Genomic DNA, 17844 nt, shown 5'->3' on the forward strand with positions numbered 1-17844 from the left:
TATTATGAGAGGTCTGTGGTGGATGAATACATGACTGATTTCATTTCAAACCCCAGCCAGTTTCTCTGCAGACAGAGCTGGTGAACCAAACATTTCATCTGTACAAACCTGCAAGTCTTTCCCAGATACAAACCCTCAGGGAGTGTGATACAGCTTTTCTTTGTGACTTTACTCAGGCTACCATTCAATCAAATACCACTCAATGCAGGAGCAGCTTTTCATTTCTGTTTGTCTGCACGTATGTGTGTAAATATGTATGTGTGTATGTGTGCTACAATGTGAAATAACATTTAACACCAGAGAGCAAGTCAGTATAATCTGTCCTGATTTATTTATTATCAATTTGAATGTTACTTTGTTCACACAAAATATATAGTTCTCATTGAGGCTCTCAGTATACATTTCATATATATTTCACTATATAGGGATTCATAAAGTCATTCATTGTCTATACATAGAGGGATGTTGCACAAAATATCACAATATACCAGAGATGGAGTGACAAACAAATTTAGCAATAGTTCAGATATAATTCCTGCTTAAACACATCATATTGTTACTATCGATATACAGTATGATGACATGTATTTCTAAGTAGAATTACTATCTTAGTTGGTATATTTCTAGTACATTAAATATCAACAGAGATGTTCATGTAACAAACAGTTTATGGTGTCAAAACATTAATGCAATGATGGATAAAAAACACCTGATATGTCCTGTGAATTATGATGCATGAGGCATTTTAAAAATCAGAGCATCTTTAGAGTAATACAGGAGTGAGATAGATGTCTGGACCCAAAACACAATACACTCACACTTCAACATCTGTACATGTGATGCTGAGTATATAGTTGATTTAGATCACAGAGGGGGGGGGGGGATGTGAGGAGTTTATTTCCAAAATGCTACTCAGATATCCAATTTAAAACCCAATACATCCATTCCATTTATTTATATTGGTACAATGTTATGATTTACACACATTAATTTCATTTACATAGAATTTTATAGTTAATAATGTAGTGTTTTAGTAGTGCCAATAATCTTTTTTTTTTTCAATAGCTTATTTTGGAACAAAAATCTTCACTTGACATCACGTAAACATCTTGTCAGTGGCACTAGAACGGTAGGTTGGTACATCACAGTTATAGAGGACCGGGGTTCATATTGACAAAAGGTCTCAAAGTAGGAGTGCTGATCTCCGTCTCAGATCAGGCCCCGTTTGTCTCAACCCACACCTCACACTGCTAAAAAAAAACGACGCTGATTCCAGATCAACAGTCATACTTTAAGGCAGAAATTTGCAAATATGGATCCAGGTGAGAAATCTGGCACGACATTCATAAGTATACAGTATATATAGAGGTGAAGAGGAGGGGGGTGGGGGATGTGGGGGGGGGGAAACAGAGCAAGGAGAGGAAGGGCAGAGAGAGATGTCAGTCTTGAGTGGGCAGAGGAACCGGTGCTCAGCGAGCGAGAAGAAGAAGGAGAAGAAGGTGGTGGTGGTGGTGGTGGAGGGGGGTGCCACGCTTTCACTGAGGAAGTGCTTTCAGGATGGCGTTCACCTCCTCTGCCACGGCTGTCAGCGCAAACTCAAACTGCTCCTGAGGAAGGGGAGGAGAAGGAGGAGGAGGAGGGAAAGGAAGGAAAGGAAGGGAGGAAAGAAAGTTTTCACTGGTTAGCTTCTGTCTGTCTACAGATGGTTCAGGAATGAATGCCATTTCAGAATGATTGGCAACTGCCTCCTCCTCCTCTTCCTCCTGTTTCTTCATCTCTCTCCCTCCCGCTCAGTGCTCACCTAAGATGTGTCTGGCCATATTGGTGAGCTAAAGGTGAACCACCTTCTGGGCTTTCAACTCTGAGTGCACGTGTAGCCAGCACCGCCATCGATCCAGCCAGGTGTGTCTTAAAATGGAGCCTTTGAGTGGAGCTGTCTCTCAGGTGTGTGTAAATGTGAGTGTGCGTGCGTTTGTTTGTGAATATGACTCATAGTTTTCCCCGAGGAGCACAAAAGGGGCTGATTGATGTTTGCCCCATAGACCTGGTGTTTTTATATTCCTCTCTCCAGGCTGCAGGCCACGGGGTCCACTCTCAGAGAAAAGCTACGTAGGAGTTTGGAGGGAACAGTCTTTAGATGTGTCAACACACAGCCTGCCATAGTCTGGCCTGAGGATAGGCTAAATCAATACAGAGGAGCCACTGGTGGCCGTGCATTTCCCTTTGCAGTGGAGATTATCTGGAGTGTTCAGCTTTTCTATTTTTGCGTCTCTTCTGATGTTATCATGAGACTCGAAAACATATAAGTGCATCCATCTATATCTGCACTGCTGCTATATGTTCTGACTAATCCCAAGTTGAGCTTCAACTTTTGTCTATTAAAAAACATACTTTTTAAAATGTTGCCTTCTGGGTAGAAGAGCATGTCTTGCTGTGCCTATTTACACCACTGGGGGGAGATCAATCTCCGTTCGACAGATCAGAGACGGATGGTTTGTAAGAAGGAAAAAATGGTGAGACATGTTGTAATTACTGCATGTTGATGTCTGTCAAAAGCAGTGGCCACTAAAAGAAAGGAAATAAATGTTCTTTTTTTTTTTTGCAAGCTCAATCCAAAAATAAAGTGGCAACATCATGAAGGGGAAAAAAAAGATAATTGGTGGTCCAATCCTTGAAACCTAACTCTGAATTTCATACCTCATTACAATCTAATTTCTGTGTAGACCCAGCATGAAGCCACCGAGTGGAATCAACAATATTCCAATATAATTTTACTTAGACTTGTCAGAGAGAAAAAGAGAGAGCGAGTCTGCTTGAAAAGCTTTTTTTTTTCCCTCCTCACAAACAGAACAGAGCTGTAAAAGCAACATTAATGAACCATCGAGGAACACTGGAGTCTGTTAGCAAGCAAACAACTTCCATAAATATGATCACCCACTGCTGTATGAGGTTTGACTTTATTATTATTATTATTCATTCCAATTACAAAAAAGAAACAAAACAGACTTCCTGCCTATTATTTGCATTAGTGGATGAGAGCAAAATGTTTTGAACACAGCGTTACCATTTTCCAAAATGGTGGAGGTGGAGGGCCTGCTGTGATATAAACTGTTAGATTGAAGATTTAAAGAAGCAGCATGGATTGGACTAAAGAATGGAACCTCTAATAGACGAATTTAAGGGAAATAAAAACCTTGATGAGATTAATGAAATACATTGTAAGTTTTCTAGCACTGACATTTTTTAAGCAAAAATAGCAAAAAAATTTTTTCATCCCAAACACAAAAATGACTCTTTTTCTCTTTTATATCTGCTTTATATGAACACAAATTATATATAAAATGAACAGCATATTCTCTATTTAAAAATGTATGAGTTTTACATGTTTTTACAATAGAGTGGAATGCTTCTATCTGTAAAAGGCCCTGTATACTAGGTGTTTAAGTGACAGAAACTAATAAAAATGGTCAAATCGCTGAAGCAGGACAGGATATTTCTGTTTGAGGAGATCTTGGTCAGTCTCTATGTGCTGTGATAAATGTGGAGCAGTGACTTATTATGTTCTAAGACAATGTTTTTCTAATCCTGCAGCAGTTATCAATTACCACATCATTTCCCCTGATCCTGTGCACATGAAGCAGACAATTGTCTTTTGAATGACTGCTGTCCCTCCTCCCCTCCCTCCTGTTACCCCCACCTCCTCCCCACCTCTCTAACTCAAAGCCAGGGACCTTACCTTTGTCTGGACCATGCCAGCTCTCTGGTCTCTCAAGTGCTCCAGGGTAGCGGCAATATCAATCTCTTTAGCACCTGCAACAGACCGAAAATTGGACTGAGTTCAAAGCAGCGGAGTAATCCAGCTCACATCTGTCAATCTCTCTTTATACTGGGCTCCCTTTGGAACAGCGCGGCGATTGAAAATTATTACATTCATCCCTCGAAAGACTTGGACGAGGGCCATGGACTGTTTCTTGATAAAATATGCAAGAGGATATTTTTGGGTCTGAGAAATGTGCAATAATGCATTCAACAAAAAATAAATAAATAAATAAATAAATAAATTTAAGAACACTGAGCACTGGCTTCTCTGTGAGAATCTTGTTCAAAAATTGGTTTAGATCATGTCCAACTACAAAGTCTGCCGAGAGCTTTTTGATACAATATCTGAATCTGTGTGTTAATGCGAAAAGCATCAACAAACTCTAATTAAAGTGATTTATAGCCTTTCCAGCAGCCATGCTGATGATTAACCTAAGCAACAGTTTCTGGCTTTCCATAGTGATCAGCGACTGTTTTAGCGTTGCAAATGCGTGACGTTAATCTGGAAATCTTATTCTACTTTGAGATTTATGGATTTCAAGCAGCATGCCGGGGCTCATTTGAGAAAACCGAGAGAAAATGAGGGTGAAAACCAGAGAGAGCCCCTGAACTCTCAAGATGTTTTTCAAAGTAAGGGAGAGAAAGGAAGCGAAGGAGAGAGCGAGAGTGAAAATGTATGTATGTGTGCGGGCGAGCGAGAGAAAAAAGAGGGATTTAATGCAGCTGGACTTGGTACTCAAAGTACTCCAGTGCTCCGACAAGACTTTCATGTCTCAGAAGGGCTGGATTCCAAAGTTAAGCTGAAGAGAGAGGGTCTCTGACCAAAGAAAAAAGCTCTGGAGAGTAAGATTATGCTCATTTTATACGTTGGGTTCAGAAGCAGGAAACAAAAGGTTAAAAAAGAGACCCGGTGGGGTTACGTGGGAGCCTTGGCACCTTTCATCACCGTGGACAACATCACATTCATCACTGGACCACATGAACTCCATCAGGACGGGTCAGTCTTATTACTGCTTTACAGACGTGGACGGGAAGGTGTGCATCTGGACCGCCTCTCCTCCAAACTCTGACGGGCTGGGAGGGCAGGAGGAGGGTACGCAGGGAGAGCGGTCAGAGGCCAGAGGTCAAAGGTCAAAGGGCAGAGGGCAGGCTTAGCTATGAGGGGCTTTAGGATGACATAGTGTAGCCTTTTAATATCAGTGTAGAAGAAAGTAGCTTCTGGGCAACAACAGCTGAGCGCATCCAAACAAATCTCAAAATGGAAATAAATAAGTGATGATTAAAAAAGCAGGCCTTGTCACAAAACGCTTAACCAAGTGTACTGTCAATCATTTCTGTTTTCTATTAACATTACCCACTTTGAAAACACAAAGGAGGTTGTTTCTGACCATGGGTTTTATGTTTATTTAGTTGTAATCTTTGACAAAGTGTCTTTTATTTTTCTTTGATTCTGCTTCAACTTATTTCACTCATTTCAACATGCAATTTCCAGAAGCAATTTTACAAAACAAATATTACAGTGTAACTCCTTTCTCACATTTAGGACTGGGAATCAAACTTGAAGACATTCACGGCATCTGTCGAGTTACTCAGAAACTAAAAGCGTCTGGTATTGTTTCATACCAAACATCAATACCTCATCGGTGTCAATAGGTTTTTGTTTCTGCTTGACTACAATAAAAGAGACATGACAAAAAATAAAATAACAGTTTGCACTTGTAATCTAATCTTCTTTTGGTGAAAATGGAAAATGAGCATCTAAGAAGTATTATTAACACCAGTATTGAAGCCAAGGAACTGGTATTTGGAAATTTTTGACCAATACTCAGTTCTGTGCTCATTCCAAAAGCAAAAATGAACAAACAAATCTCATATTATCTGCCTTTTTCTTACAGCATTACAGATTACTCTGACACTCAATGCTAACCAGGGAACCAACCCGACTCACACCTGGGGGAATCTAAAGAGTGCTTGCCACCTGCCACTCCAGATCCTGCTTATGTGATGGGATTTAGTTTATACTTGTGTCAAAGCAAATGAAACAGAAGGTAATTTCATGGGTACATTTGCTCACACTGGGTAAAAAGCTTTGATATTACACTTTTTTTTTTGGGGGGTGTGTGTGTGTGAAATCAATAATAAAGTATAAGCGCAATGCAATAAAAGAACAGTTCCCATTAAATATTAAATATTGATTCACATGTTGAAAACCACCCAAGCAACATTTGCAAATTCATACGTTGAATGGATTTTCCCTTTAAACATTTCATCTCCATGCATATGCTATCTAAATTCATGTTGCAATTGTGATGCAGGTCAATACGGTGTGACTGGAGCTTAAATAGATAATTACTAATGTGGGTGCAGGTTTTCTTTTCTTTTTTTTTTCCCCCCATTTCCCTCCTCTCTGTTTTCCCTTTGTTCTACTCTCTCCACTCCTACCACCTCCCTCCACGTCTGTCTCTGTCTTTGCTGCCTTTCCAGGCCTCAGAGAAGTCACCCTCTAATGCATCCCCAAGACCCCTCGGTGGAAAATGAGAGGCTTTAGCGTTGCCAGGGAAACCCCTCAACACAAGCAGAAAGAGTGAAAGGAAAGTCATTGATCGTTACCTTTAGCCATCTTATTGAGGACCATGTCAATCAGGATGTAAGTCCCACTCCTGCCAGCTCCATCACTGCACAGAGTCAGAGAGAGAGAGAGAGAGAGGGAGAGAGAGAGAGAGAGACAGAGAGAGGGAGAGAGACAGAGAGAGAGAGACAGAGAGAGAGAGAGAGAGAGATCATTAAGGTGGCAGAGTAAAGCCGTAGCCGCTTTAATCTCAGTGTTTTTCTTTTAAGGAAACAAATTGCTCATTTACATCTGCATCTGCTGAGAGACTGTGGAGCAGAGAGTATATTTAAACCCAAATTAGTCTATGCAGAGAGTTACACATTGGCCCATCTGCTTAGAACATGATATTTCAGATCATATGGAATCCTTAAGCAGACGAAAAGTACTGTAATGCTTAATATTCTGGTAAAAATAACAGATCTGAATATTTGATGTTCCAATAAATGTGATTATGGTGAACCTTTGCACACGAGTGCATGTGTGGTCTTGAGACTTTGTCGGCTATTGGGGAGAGGGGAATGGTTTCTGAGGCACACTGGGGACAAAGGCTTTTAAATGCATGCACCTCAGGAGCAGAGGAGAGGTTGAGAGGCCAGGGGCGGTTCGAGAACAGCTTTTGGAGAGCCTTGCTTTTCCATTACTCCAGAGATAGTCTTATGAAAAGCCTCCCTTTGTGCCCGCCGGCCATTCAACGGCTCTGCATGTTAATTGCAAACAAGGCGTGCACATCTCTCTAATAAAGGCAAGGCCAATAAAACAGGAGAGCGGCTTGAGCACCACTGCTTCATTAATCCACTGCTAGACACTCAGTCCGTACAGCTCCCTCTGAGGAAAAGCGGGCTGCCTGGCCCCACGCATGACTTAACAGGATGTGACTATTAAAAGTGGTCAGACAGATACCTGGTGTTTAATACAAACCAATCAAGGCCAGTTAACTAACTCAACCAAATGGGAAATGGAAGAGTTTTTGGCAGAGTGTCTTTGCGCCACACTATTTCCATAGTGGAATAAACAGCAGCTCCAGTGGACCCAGATAGAGTAAATGGACTGAGCGGGTTTAAATAAACAGCCTCTCCCCTCGAACACACAGGCCAAGACAAACACTTTTTATCCCAATTCAGCAGGGTCAGCCACTGTCACAAGGTTCACATAGTTATACTTGCCTGCAGTGAACAATTATCGGGCAAGATCGACCCCGGTAGCACTTGTTAACCTTTCTGGAATAAAAAAAGAGAGAAAATTGGATGTTATTGCTAGCATGACTGCAAGTTGTCCTAAGTGAATAAGCTGTAAATCATTTTGCAGAGAAAAGATCGATGCTCGTTGCTGAATAATAACAGTGACAATTAAAGCAAATGTGACTCATGAGGGACTTCTCCTCTGCGGTCTAGATGAAATTAACGGCTGCAATAATCAAAGGATTGAGCAGAATCTTGAGTGATGCGCCCTCCTGTCAATCAATCACTTTAATTTGAGCACAGAGAGAAATCCATGTCACAGCACGTAAATAAATTGAGTATCATTTCACACAGCATTTTTGTGACATGTGGGTTGATGGATGTGGTGGTGTGATGTTGTGATTGCCGACCGCCGACGCATTAACCCCAGCCAATTATGAATGTTTTACACCACAGGCACGGTGAAGGCCAACAAGCCTTTTCACACCCCGCTGTTGCCATGGAAACTGACTACACTGGGAGCTCCCGCGTCTTTCCATTCCCCCATTTTTCAACCTTCACTGAAAAAACATCCAAATATCTCATCATATAGATAGATTATCTAGTGGGTGTTTAGTTACTTTTATAAATCACTGACATTAATTATTACCAGGAATATAAAAAAGGTAACATAAAACAGACTCCATGTACTGTATGAATGTTCATTTTTCACTAATAGCAGTAATTTGTTGTTTTTTCTTAATGTGTTGTATTGCAAAATGATATTACAAGCATAGAAATAAACTGTGCAATATCTTGTGCAATAGTTTTTCTATTTATTTCTATTTTTTTGTTGCGTTCTATAATGATTCTGTGGAGTCTCTTTCATATTTAAACCTGGGAAAGCACAACTGTGAACTGCAATTCCCATGTTTACTTACATGACATAACATTTGACATAATTATGCACCAATAAGCTTTTTAAAACATTGCTGTTGCAGTTCCCTTCATTTTGTGATTTTTTATTTTGCTTCTATGTCAAATTGAATGACAGTAAATCCACGTTTTTTTTTGTTTTTTTTTATTGTTTCATTTGAAATATATCATTAAAATCAGTTTTAGTTCAAGAGCATACAAGGGTGGAGATGGAGTTCCCATGCAAGCCAGAGTAAGGAGCAGTGAGAGGAGGAGGAGGAGGAAGAGGAGGAGGAGGAAGAAGAGGGTCAGGAGTGAGAGACAGACAGTTTGTGCACAGGCCTGGCTGAGGAGACACAGTTTCCAATGATCACTTTTGTGACTATGCAACTGGGCTCATATTACTAGCTGCAACATCACAAAAATGACACTGGCAACCGCAAAATACCAAGTTGGCCGAAACCGTGACACGAGTGTACAGTGTGTGGATCTGCTACCTCTGAATCAGAGCGCTTTAGGGCATTGGATATTGTTGTCATTAACTTACGGCAACGTTAACGTGTCTTGATACCAGATCTCAGCAGCAGAACAAACAGAACTCATGTACGTAATGAAAACATGGATCCGATTTGCACACAGATATCATAAATACATCAAACTGACTGCCAGCTACACCCGGTTTAATTTGAAAGAAGCAGAAGCAGCAACTCTGTCAGAAAAGGATGACACGATAACATCCGCCTTTTGTCTCTCATCTGCATTACAAACCAGAGGGACAGACTTCCATCCTCAAATCAGATGCATCTATTCTCATTTGGAGGGCTTTTCCTATCCCTCCTGGGTTTTCCCAGAGGGGCTATTGCTGCCAGAACACATTATATGGAGAACAGAGCGAGGTTATTCAGTCACTAGCTTTCCCCTCTCCCATGTTTTTAGTGAGACAGCTCTCATTTAATTGGGTGTTTGAATTTTCTTGTCTTTTCTTCCCAAGCCAAGCCAGGCAGTGCGGGACTGTTAATTTGCTGCATCACATGTGCTGGAGGGAGGTGAGGGAAATAGGCCCAGGATGAAAGGGGTAGTAGAGAAACATACTCCTTTTTAGAACAACCATTCTCTAGGACAATCGAAAAGGCAGAGGGGGCAAAAGGGAGATGGACCAGAGAGGCGCTGATAGAATACAGAATATAAGGAAGGCGATTAAGAACAAGCACAGGATAAAGACCGGTTGTTAAAGTGGCCTGTGTGAAAACGGCAGGGGGTCTACGGGGTCTTTACTCTACCTGCGGAAGTCTAACAGGGTCCTGGCTGAGTTGGGGATCCCACGGTCCATCCAGGACAGGAAGTGGAACTGGGTGACGGTGCGTGTCTCGTTGGTCTGCAGGTTTTTCAGGTAGAAGCTTCGCACAAGGAAGTCCTCACACCAGATGTGTTCAGACACTAAGTTCACCTGCAGAAAGGAAGAACATGACAAAATGTAACAGGTTTATTTATTGACTTTAGGCTAGTTTTAAACACGTTCAAGCTACATGATTAGCTTGACATGAGTAACATTATAGGTTTATAGGTTGTTCATAGTTCGGCCACTAGGGGTTTTTTCAATTAAAAGAATATTTAATGAAATTGTGAAATAGCATGCAATCATGGGAATACTTTAGGCAATGAACACCTATTTCACTCAACGCTGTTTACAGATGAGGTACAGTTTTACTCACATCTACTCACATTATTTAATTTAATTCCAATAAAGTTGCTCTAAGTAACATTATTGTTAACGTTATGACATGAGAAGCAGCAAATGAAAAATTTAACAGAATTATGGCGTTCTATGAATGTGAATGCTGTTACAAAAAAATAATATAATGTAGATGCGCAAATGATCAAAATATACAATATATGTCTAGTGAGTTTTTGATATAATGCAGAAGCGGTATAGTTTATATTGTATGGACAAATTATTGGGACACATTGAATTGAGGTGTTTCATTGCTAACAGGAGGCAGGCGTACAAAATGATAATAACAAATATCTTAATATAATTTCATATATTGATAAATGATATTGCAGTAAAGAATAACTTCATTTACATTGTCATCTACACACAAAATGCAAAAAAAACCCCAAAACAAAACATTTGTTTTTACTCAACACTGAATTTTTGTTAAAGGTTATGTCACTGGATTTCAGAAATATTTGTCATATTCTGACTATAAATAATCATTTTAAACCACAAGTAACCATCTGGGTTTTTTTTTCAACTCTGACTCAGTAAGAAAAATTTTCAAACAAACTCTTTTTTGGTCTGAGAAGTATTCCTTCCCAAATATTTTAAGAAAAATTTGCCTTTAAACCTAATCATGATAATATTTCTAATCAGTGGGAATGGGAAATCCTACAAGCTCTGTGTTCCATTATTTTTGTTCATATAGTGTAGCTTTAAAGACATGTGCAGTATGAGGGAATGTAAAAAAAATACTAATACACAGTAGTATTGCAATATTGTTTTTAGTGGTTGAGTATAAATTCTCAAAACACACATCATTTACATGCAAACATTGTCAACCATTTCATCCTGTGCTATGTTTAATCAGTACAGATTGAATCTATCTTAAGCCTCCTTAACTCATTAATTTCAATGTTTTTAGTTGAACTTGTGTTTTCAATATTTTATGAAAATTTCCAATATCAGTATTACATATTGCTTACAGTATCACAATATACTGAGTTGTAGCCCCTGCCTCATGGAAAGTAATATTTGACCAGATTCAGCTCTACCAGGACATGATATGCAAGTTGTTGTTTTTTTTGGTTCACCTCAGTTTTTAATTGGATTTAAGCTTCATATAGTCAGTGTTTACCTCATAGATGTGGTAGACGTCAGATCCCTCGTCTGGCCAGTAGTGGTGACACTGCTTCACTCCATTTTCAGAGAGTGGGGTCAGCATAACGATGACGACGCAGCCGCTCTCCCACACCATCTACACAAGACAGCAGAGACGCCACACATCTGTCTCAAACATCCTGAGAGAAACACCTCTTCTATATGCATCCCAGTGGCATTACATTACATTACATTACATTACAATCTAATGGCATTACAGCCCTAATATGTAGCTGAACCCTGCCACTATGAGCAGCATATTGCACATTAGCATTACTGGCAGCTTTGTATTACAGTGAAATTGATTTCTTAATCTTGGTCCAGGAAGTATGAATAAATGTCACCTCTCTGCTTGTGACAAATGATAAATGTTGGGTTGACACAGCAGGAGGGCGCGTCATGTGTCGCCCTCGCTCAGTTGTCTGAGCTAGATCACAAACTCTACAGAGCTGCTGCTCCATTTCATCTTATCACAATCTAATGTGTCCTTGGGAAAAAATACAGGCCCAAGGCAGCTATTAGGAAAATGAGGAGGAAACGCTGGTTTTATGATTGCTATAAAAACACAATGGCCTTGACTATACACTAATCACAAGCTTCTGTGATCCAGCCCAGTGGACACATTACATGACGACTGCGCCAACTGTGCCATGATGTGATGAGATGAGGAAAGGTGATAATAGGAGGGAATATTTTCCATTTAGTCGTGCAAGGTTTGACAAATATTTGTAAGTTGTGAGAAATTACTTTTTCTCATCTTCAGCTGGTAAAGAGCCAAACGTGTGATGTCTGAATGTGAATAGAGTAAAATTCTAGGTTCCAAAAACATGCATGCAAGAAGCATTATTTATACACAAAAATTCTGAACACTGCTGCACTGTAAACTCATGCTGACTGGCTTTTTCAGTCCTGAAATTTCAGAGGAAGGGTGCGAGAAAAGATGGTCCAACAGAGCTGAGGTAACAGCGAGGGAGCGAGGGGAGTCGGATGGAAAAGTGAAGGATGAAGGGATGGAGGAATGAGGAGTGGAGGATTAGAGCAGAGCCGCCTTTCAGAGTGCTGCCTGGGGCTGGGCTGGATTAGATAGGACAGAGCAAAAAGATTTGCCTTCTGCATGGTCCATTTGCATGAGAGTTCCAGTGTTTCCCCTTTTTGTTTACTATTAATGGAGGGTGTGTGTGTGTGTGTGTGTGTGTGCTTTATTTCCTCTTTCAATCCAACTCTAACCATACTGAATAACAAATGAATACTACTTACTCCAAGACACAGAAGTGATGTTCAGTGTGTTGGTCAATCTGTGTCTAATTTTCCATTATTTTCTGCTTAATTGGTAAAGGTTTAGAGTTGAATTCATGGATAAATAGCCCATTTCATTAGATAATGTGTACGCATTTGTTCACCTGGCACACAAAAAAAATTGGCAGGCAAATAAACAAATAGCCAAAATGACTAAGTGATATTTATCGACTGTTTTCATTTTAGGCACTTTCAAATTTATGAATTAAGTACAGAAAGACAGGGCACCCTTCGTTCAAATGTGAGCCAATGTAGTCAATTAAGGTGCACCTTTCAGATAATGGGAACAGAGTATTTCTATCCTTTTTTTTTTCTTTTTTCTTTTTTTTTTTAATTAATTGTGGTACTGTTTTAGAGCTGCACTTGTAAGCAGCTTTGTTTTTAAAAGGCAATTTACAACAAAGCCACAGTACGTTCAGTTTATTGTGCAGAAACACAACCAGACCAGATAAAACTTAGCTGGAACATCACTCTCCGGTCACAAACAGGCCCCAGCGTCTGTGCTACTACAAAGTCAGCACAATCATAATGATACAAAACGAGGATCCGTTCAGTACAAGACGCAGAGTGCAGAGTGCAGGGCCAGCTGGTCTGCCGGGATTTATGCTTCACACTTCTACATCCTGGTCACGGCTAGCGGAGTTACTTCACCATATGGAGGTGATGGGCCCACTAATTACTACAGTGCTGTCCTATTAACACATAAGAACGCCATTTGGCAACCATGCATCATTTAAGGCATACCTCTACCCAAGTTGACAGTGTTTTACAATAGCCTTTACCCAATGATTAATGGCAGGATCTTCTGACATTTATGGACAAGAGAAGGAAGGTAATAGCTTTGAAAAACATGCAAATACGAGTAAACATCAGCACGACTATAAATAATATCAGACTTTGTGGTGGTTTGTATGAGAGGTGAAGTCCCACCCCTTCAGCTGTGCCCCATGGAACATAAGTTAGAAATACTTATTAATTCCAAAAATGCACAGTTAGTGGTAAAGCCAGTTCAATAACACTTAGTTTAGTGTGAAAAAGCTCAGTGAACTGCATCTCTTGTCATCACCAACACCATAATGACCTTTACTCTGGTGCGTATCACCTCGTTCTTAGAGAGTTAAATGTAAAAGTAATAAAAGTGACAGAAATCCCTGCATGTCTAGTCATGTTGAAGCTGCAGAGACGTCTTTAGTGACTCTGAACAAACTGTGGATGAGATGCTATGATGATGTCACCTCTCTAATTTTCTGTTCTGGAGTCTTTCTATATACTCGTTTTCACAGTCTGAAAGAGTTTTACAACAAATTGCAACTATCTGGACTTGTTAAATTATCTTGTAAATGCTGACATTATTCAACAGGATGGAAATACAGTTTGTTTTTTTTCCTGAAACAAGGTCGCACAATCAGAGGAGTCGGGACTTCTTCTCACTATACCTATTAAAAGTCGACTGACAATGGATTCAAAAGGTCAATTTAATGATGATAGTTCAGAACAGGAACAAATCGATATTATACGATTAATGAGTCGATATCAGCACATAATCACATCTAGGTCACAGATGTACCTAAATATAGAGAAATGAATAAATCTGGGTCACTGAGCATCAAATCTGATGTAATTAATCAATAAGAATATCAAAATGGGAGCAATTTTTGAGGTGTTCTTTTCCCTCAAAATTAGTAATTGAAGCTGAGAAACCTAATATTAACTTCTGTTGATGCTGATAATTTGTACAACACTTAACCTATTATTGGTCTGTGTCTAATAAATACATAGATCTACTGATGTATAAGAAAAGTAGCAGAAGCACTGCAGCGTTGGTCCAGTTGCAGAAACCCAAAGATTGTTTAAAATCAAAGAGAACGCAATCTAGGCAGTTCCTGCACTGAGAAGAAGACATCAAAAGCACACAACGCATGGGTTTGGCAGAGTGCAGCTCTTCTCTGGTTCTTACACACCTGAATCAAAACGCTAAAAGATGAAAGACGGACAGTGAATGGAGATGGGTTTTTACCTGCCAGAAGTCCGCCACTGTGGAAGGAAGTGGGCCCTGCGAGGCGATGTAAGTGGGGTTGCGAGGGTCATGGTCCATCTGGGAGAGAGGGAACGCAGTGTTACTCAGTGTTTGGGCAGGAAACTGGCAGATGAAAACATACTGTCTGGGTAAGACTCCCATCAAAGACTCCATCTGGATAGAGACGCCAAAGGAGAACAGTATCTCTTGGGCAAAAAACACTTCTTCTCTCCTTCTGTGTGATGTATGTGCTCTCTTTTCTTCATTCATTCATGCCCGTTCCTACTTATCGTTACATTTCTATCCACAAAATTTGTCTATTAATGAAAGGGTCTGATTAAAGTAAATTAAAATGCAAAGGAAACTGCAGGCTATTGTTAGTAAACTGTGAATGTCACCAGAATAAAGTAGATGTTCAATACGGATCTCAAGGACATGGTTTGTATGCCTGTCAGCTCACATAAAAAAAAAGAAAAAAAAAAGAAACATCAGTCTTTTTAAACATGACTTTTTGCATAATAACATTACCTTAGACTTGGGCTGTAATTTTAGTCCAGGAAAATGGAAGCAAACAGAAACCTCTAGCATACATGTGGAGGATGTTAGGGTCCATTTCTATGCACGGACAATCTCACCTCTGTGGTTTTGGTGCCGGCTGTTAATATAGCACTGACATATAACTCTGAAAATCAGCTGAATATTCAAGATTAAACCCTTTATTTCCGGCCTTCAGTCACTCCACTTGTTCATTTTCTACATCTGCGTTAGTTAAATAATGTAAAATAGTTTCTATTGTGTCTTTACACCAAGGTGCTGCTTCAAAGACCTCAAGTAATAACTTCCAAATCCCAATTGTTCATGTTTTGACGTGTTTCTGCATGAAACATGATACTGCAGTGGGAATTAAAGCCCGGGGGCGGCTGATGTGAGTGACGTGAATAGTAAGGTGGGACAAAATGACTCAGGGGACTTGATTTGAGGGATGTGATTGAGATTTGATTGAGTGGTTGTTGGCTGTGTTGCCCCCAAAATCAATGATCACATTTTATTGAATGAATTTTTATGCATGCCCTCAAGTGCAAGATGAAATGATGTAGACATCTTGCAGGAAAAATGGGGGACATATATATAAAAATGCATTATGATGTATGTTTACAGAGACATAATGATAGATGTTGCATCCACACAGAGCTGTATTTTGTTTGTATGGGGATATATTTAATATTATATGTGACAGATCTACAATAGAGGAGTATAAAATAAAGATATGCCGATATTGTTGATTTTGACCTGCCAGAGAAATTGAGGTGTTTTTTTCTGAACCACCGCTAATTTTAACAGAAAATCATTCAGGAAGGGAAGTGTTGCAGAGAATACATAAAGGAATAACAAAACAGCTACTTACAGGGTTGTATTTAATGGCCTCTCAGGTAGAATCTTGATTTTTTTTTTTTTTACTTTTGTTGTGTCAAGGACATCTAACAATAGTTAGAAGTTAAACATCTAGTCGTTCTTTTATTCTTCCTTTCAAACACGTTCACATTCACCATATAAAGTGAACAAACTGTTCTGTATTTCTGTTTGGTTTTAAAATGACCTTAAAGTGTTTTCTTTTTAATTACCTCCTTGATGAAGGTAAACATACAGCAGAAACGTGAAGCTGAAACTGCAAATTAAAATTGAATTTTCTTATTATTCCATTTATGTCTGTGTGTTTATTTTCACTGAGGGATGTTTAAACATGTCACATTATGTTCCCATTTTAGACTACTGTCTCCTCTGTAATGAAATTACAACTCCAATTCAATAGAAACAGGCTATTTATATGATGAGACACTACTGTGCCTGCTGAATGTTTATTGCGCTGTCAAAAAAGTGAGTGTTTTTAACAGAGAAATGCTTAATTAAAGCGCTAATATCTGAATCAGGTGTGTTTATAAGATGACAGTTTTAATTTTATGTGTTACGCTATGTACCTAAATGGGAGACTGACTTAAAATGTTCCCCTAAAGATACAAAGAAAAAAAAACAATAAATGATTCTGAAAATGTTCATTACCCAGTGGTCGACTTCAATTAGGTAATGTATAACCGTGTTGTTGAATTTTCTTCTTACCCTTTCTGGTTCAAATTCCTCACATGGGTTTGTAAAAAAAAAATCTCCCCACACAAATGAAAGGGTGGTGCCGAATGCTAGCGCTGCCACTCTGTTTAGCCAATCTCAAGGACACAGACATGCTGTAGCTGTGTGCTGACATCCCTGCATGAATACTAAAGCACTAACATGAAAGAGTGGTCCTGCGTTTCTCTGTTCTCCCCTTGCTATTGTGGAAAGAAGATAGACTACAACAAAAAGGCAAAGAAGTGCTCTTTGGTTCTGAAGTAAAATAGCTTGTACTAAAAAAGCCTGCACAAAAATCTGCTCCTCAACTTTCAGCACCTTGCCCCTACACCTTGATTCAACGTTTTATATAAGACAGAGAACACACAGGCTAAATGTAGGATTGAACTCCTTGATAGGTGGAAAACAAGCTCTTAGAGAACAGGTGCAAAATGAAAAAGCCACAGTGTTTGACTAAAAAAAACAAAAAACAAAAAGCCAGACAAGACAAAAGACAACCAGGCTTTGACCGCATTTTTGTGCCACCGTGCATTCCTTCGAACCATTCCTCACGCTAATGATGCTGTACATCTGGAAGCATCATTTGTGGTCAACCATTATCTGAGCTTTTTCCCTGTGAGTGTGTCATCGTCTGCTATGCAACCAGCTCAGTTCGCCCCTTCCTTTGCCTGTCTGACCCTGGATTCCCAGAAAGAAGCGACAGATTATTTACTCGTAGGCCACTGCCCTGAAGCTAATGAGGAGGAAGAAGCTACAATGACAGACATAATTACCACAGTTTTGCTGGGCTCAGCCAGGGGTCCCTTTTGTGGTGTAATTACTGTCCTTTCATCCGCACACCACTGCATCTGCCATGCCTTCACCCATCTTTAACATCCGTTTCTGTTTCAAAATCTTTTTTGCAGCAAAACAGTCAACTTTATTTTAAGACTATATTTACACAACACACTATCATTTTTTCCACTTTTTTCCCTGATAAATCAACTTAAATATATACTATTATCATGTAAGAATATGCCATTCACGTAAT

General features: G+C 39.6%; 1 protein-coding gene across 1 annotated transcript in view; it reads right to left on the minus strand.

The window, feature by feature from the left end:
• Nucleotides 1-308: 308 nt before the first annotated feature.
• ptprn2 (protein tyrosine phosphatase receptor type N2) overlaps nt 309-17844 on the minus strand; it is a 134763-nt gene continuing 117227 nt past the window's right edge. The window contains 7 exon segments of the mRNA XM_030123116.1: nt 309-1607; nt 3737-3810; nt 6430-6494; nt 7594-7647; nt 9783-9949; nt 11358-11477; nt 14694-14771. Of these exon segments, the coding sequence (XP_029978976.1) occupies nt 1536-1607; nt 3737-3810; nt 6430-6494; nt 7594-7647; nt 9783-9949; nt 11358-11477; nt 14694-14771 (630 nt within the window). The 3' untranslated portion in view covers nt 309-1535.

This window comes from Sphaeramia orbicularis, chromosome 20 (assembly GCF_902148855.1).
Source record: "Sphaeramia orbicularis chromosome 20, fSphaOr1.1, whole genome shotgun sequence".
Classification (NCBI taxonomy): domain Eukaryota; kingdom Metazoa; phylum Chordata; class Actinopteri; order Kurtiformes; family Apogonidae; genus Sphaeramia; species Sphaeramia orbicularis.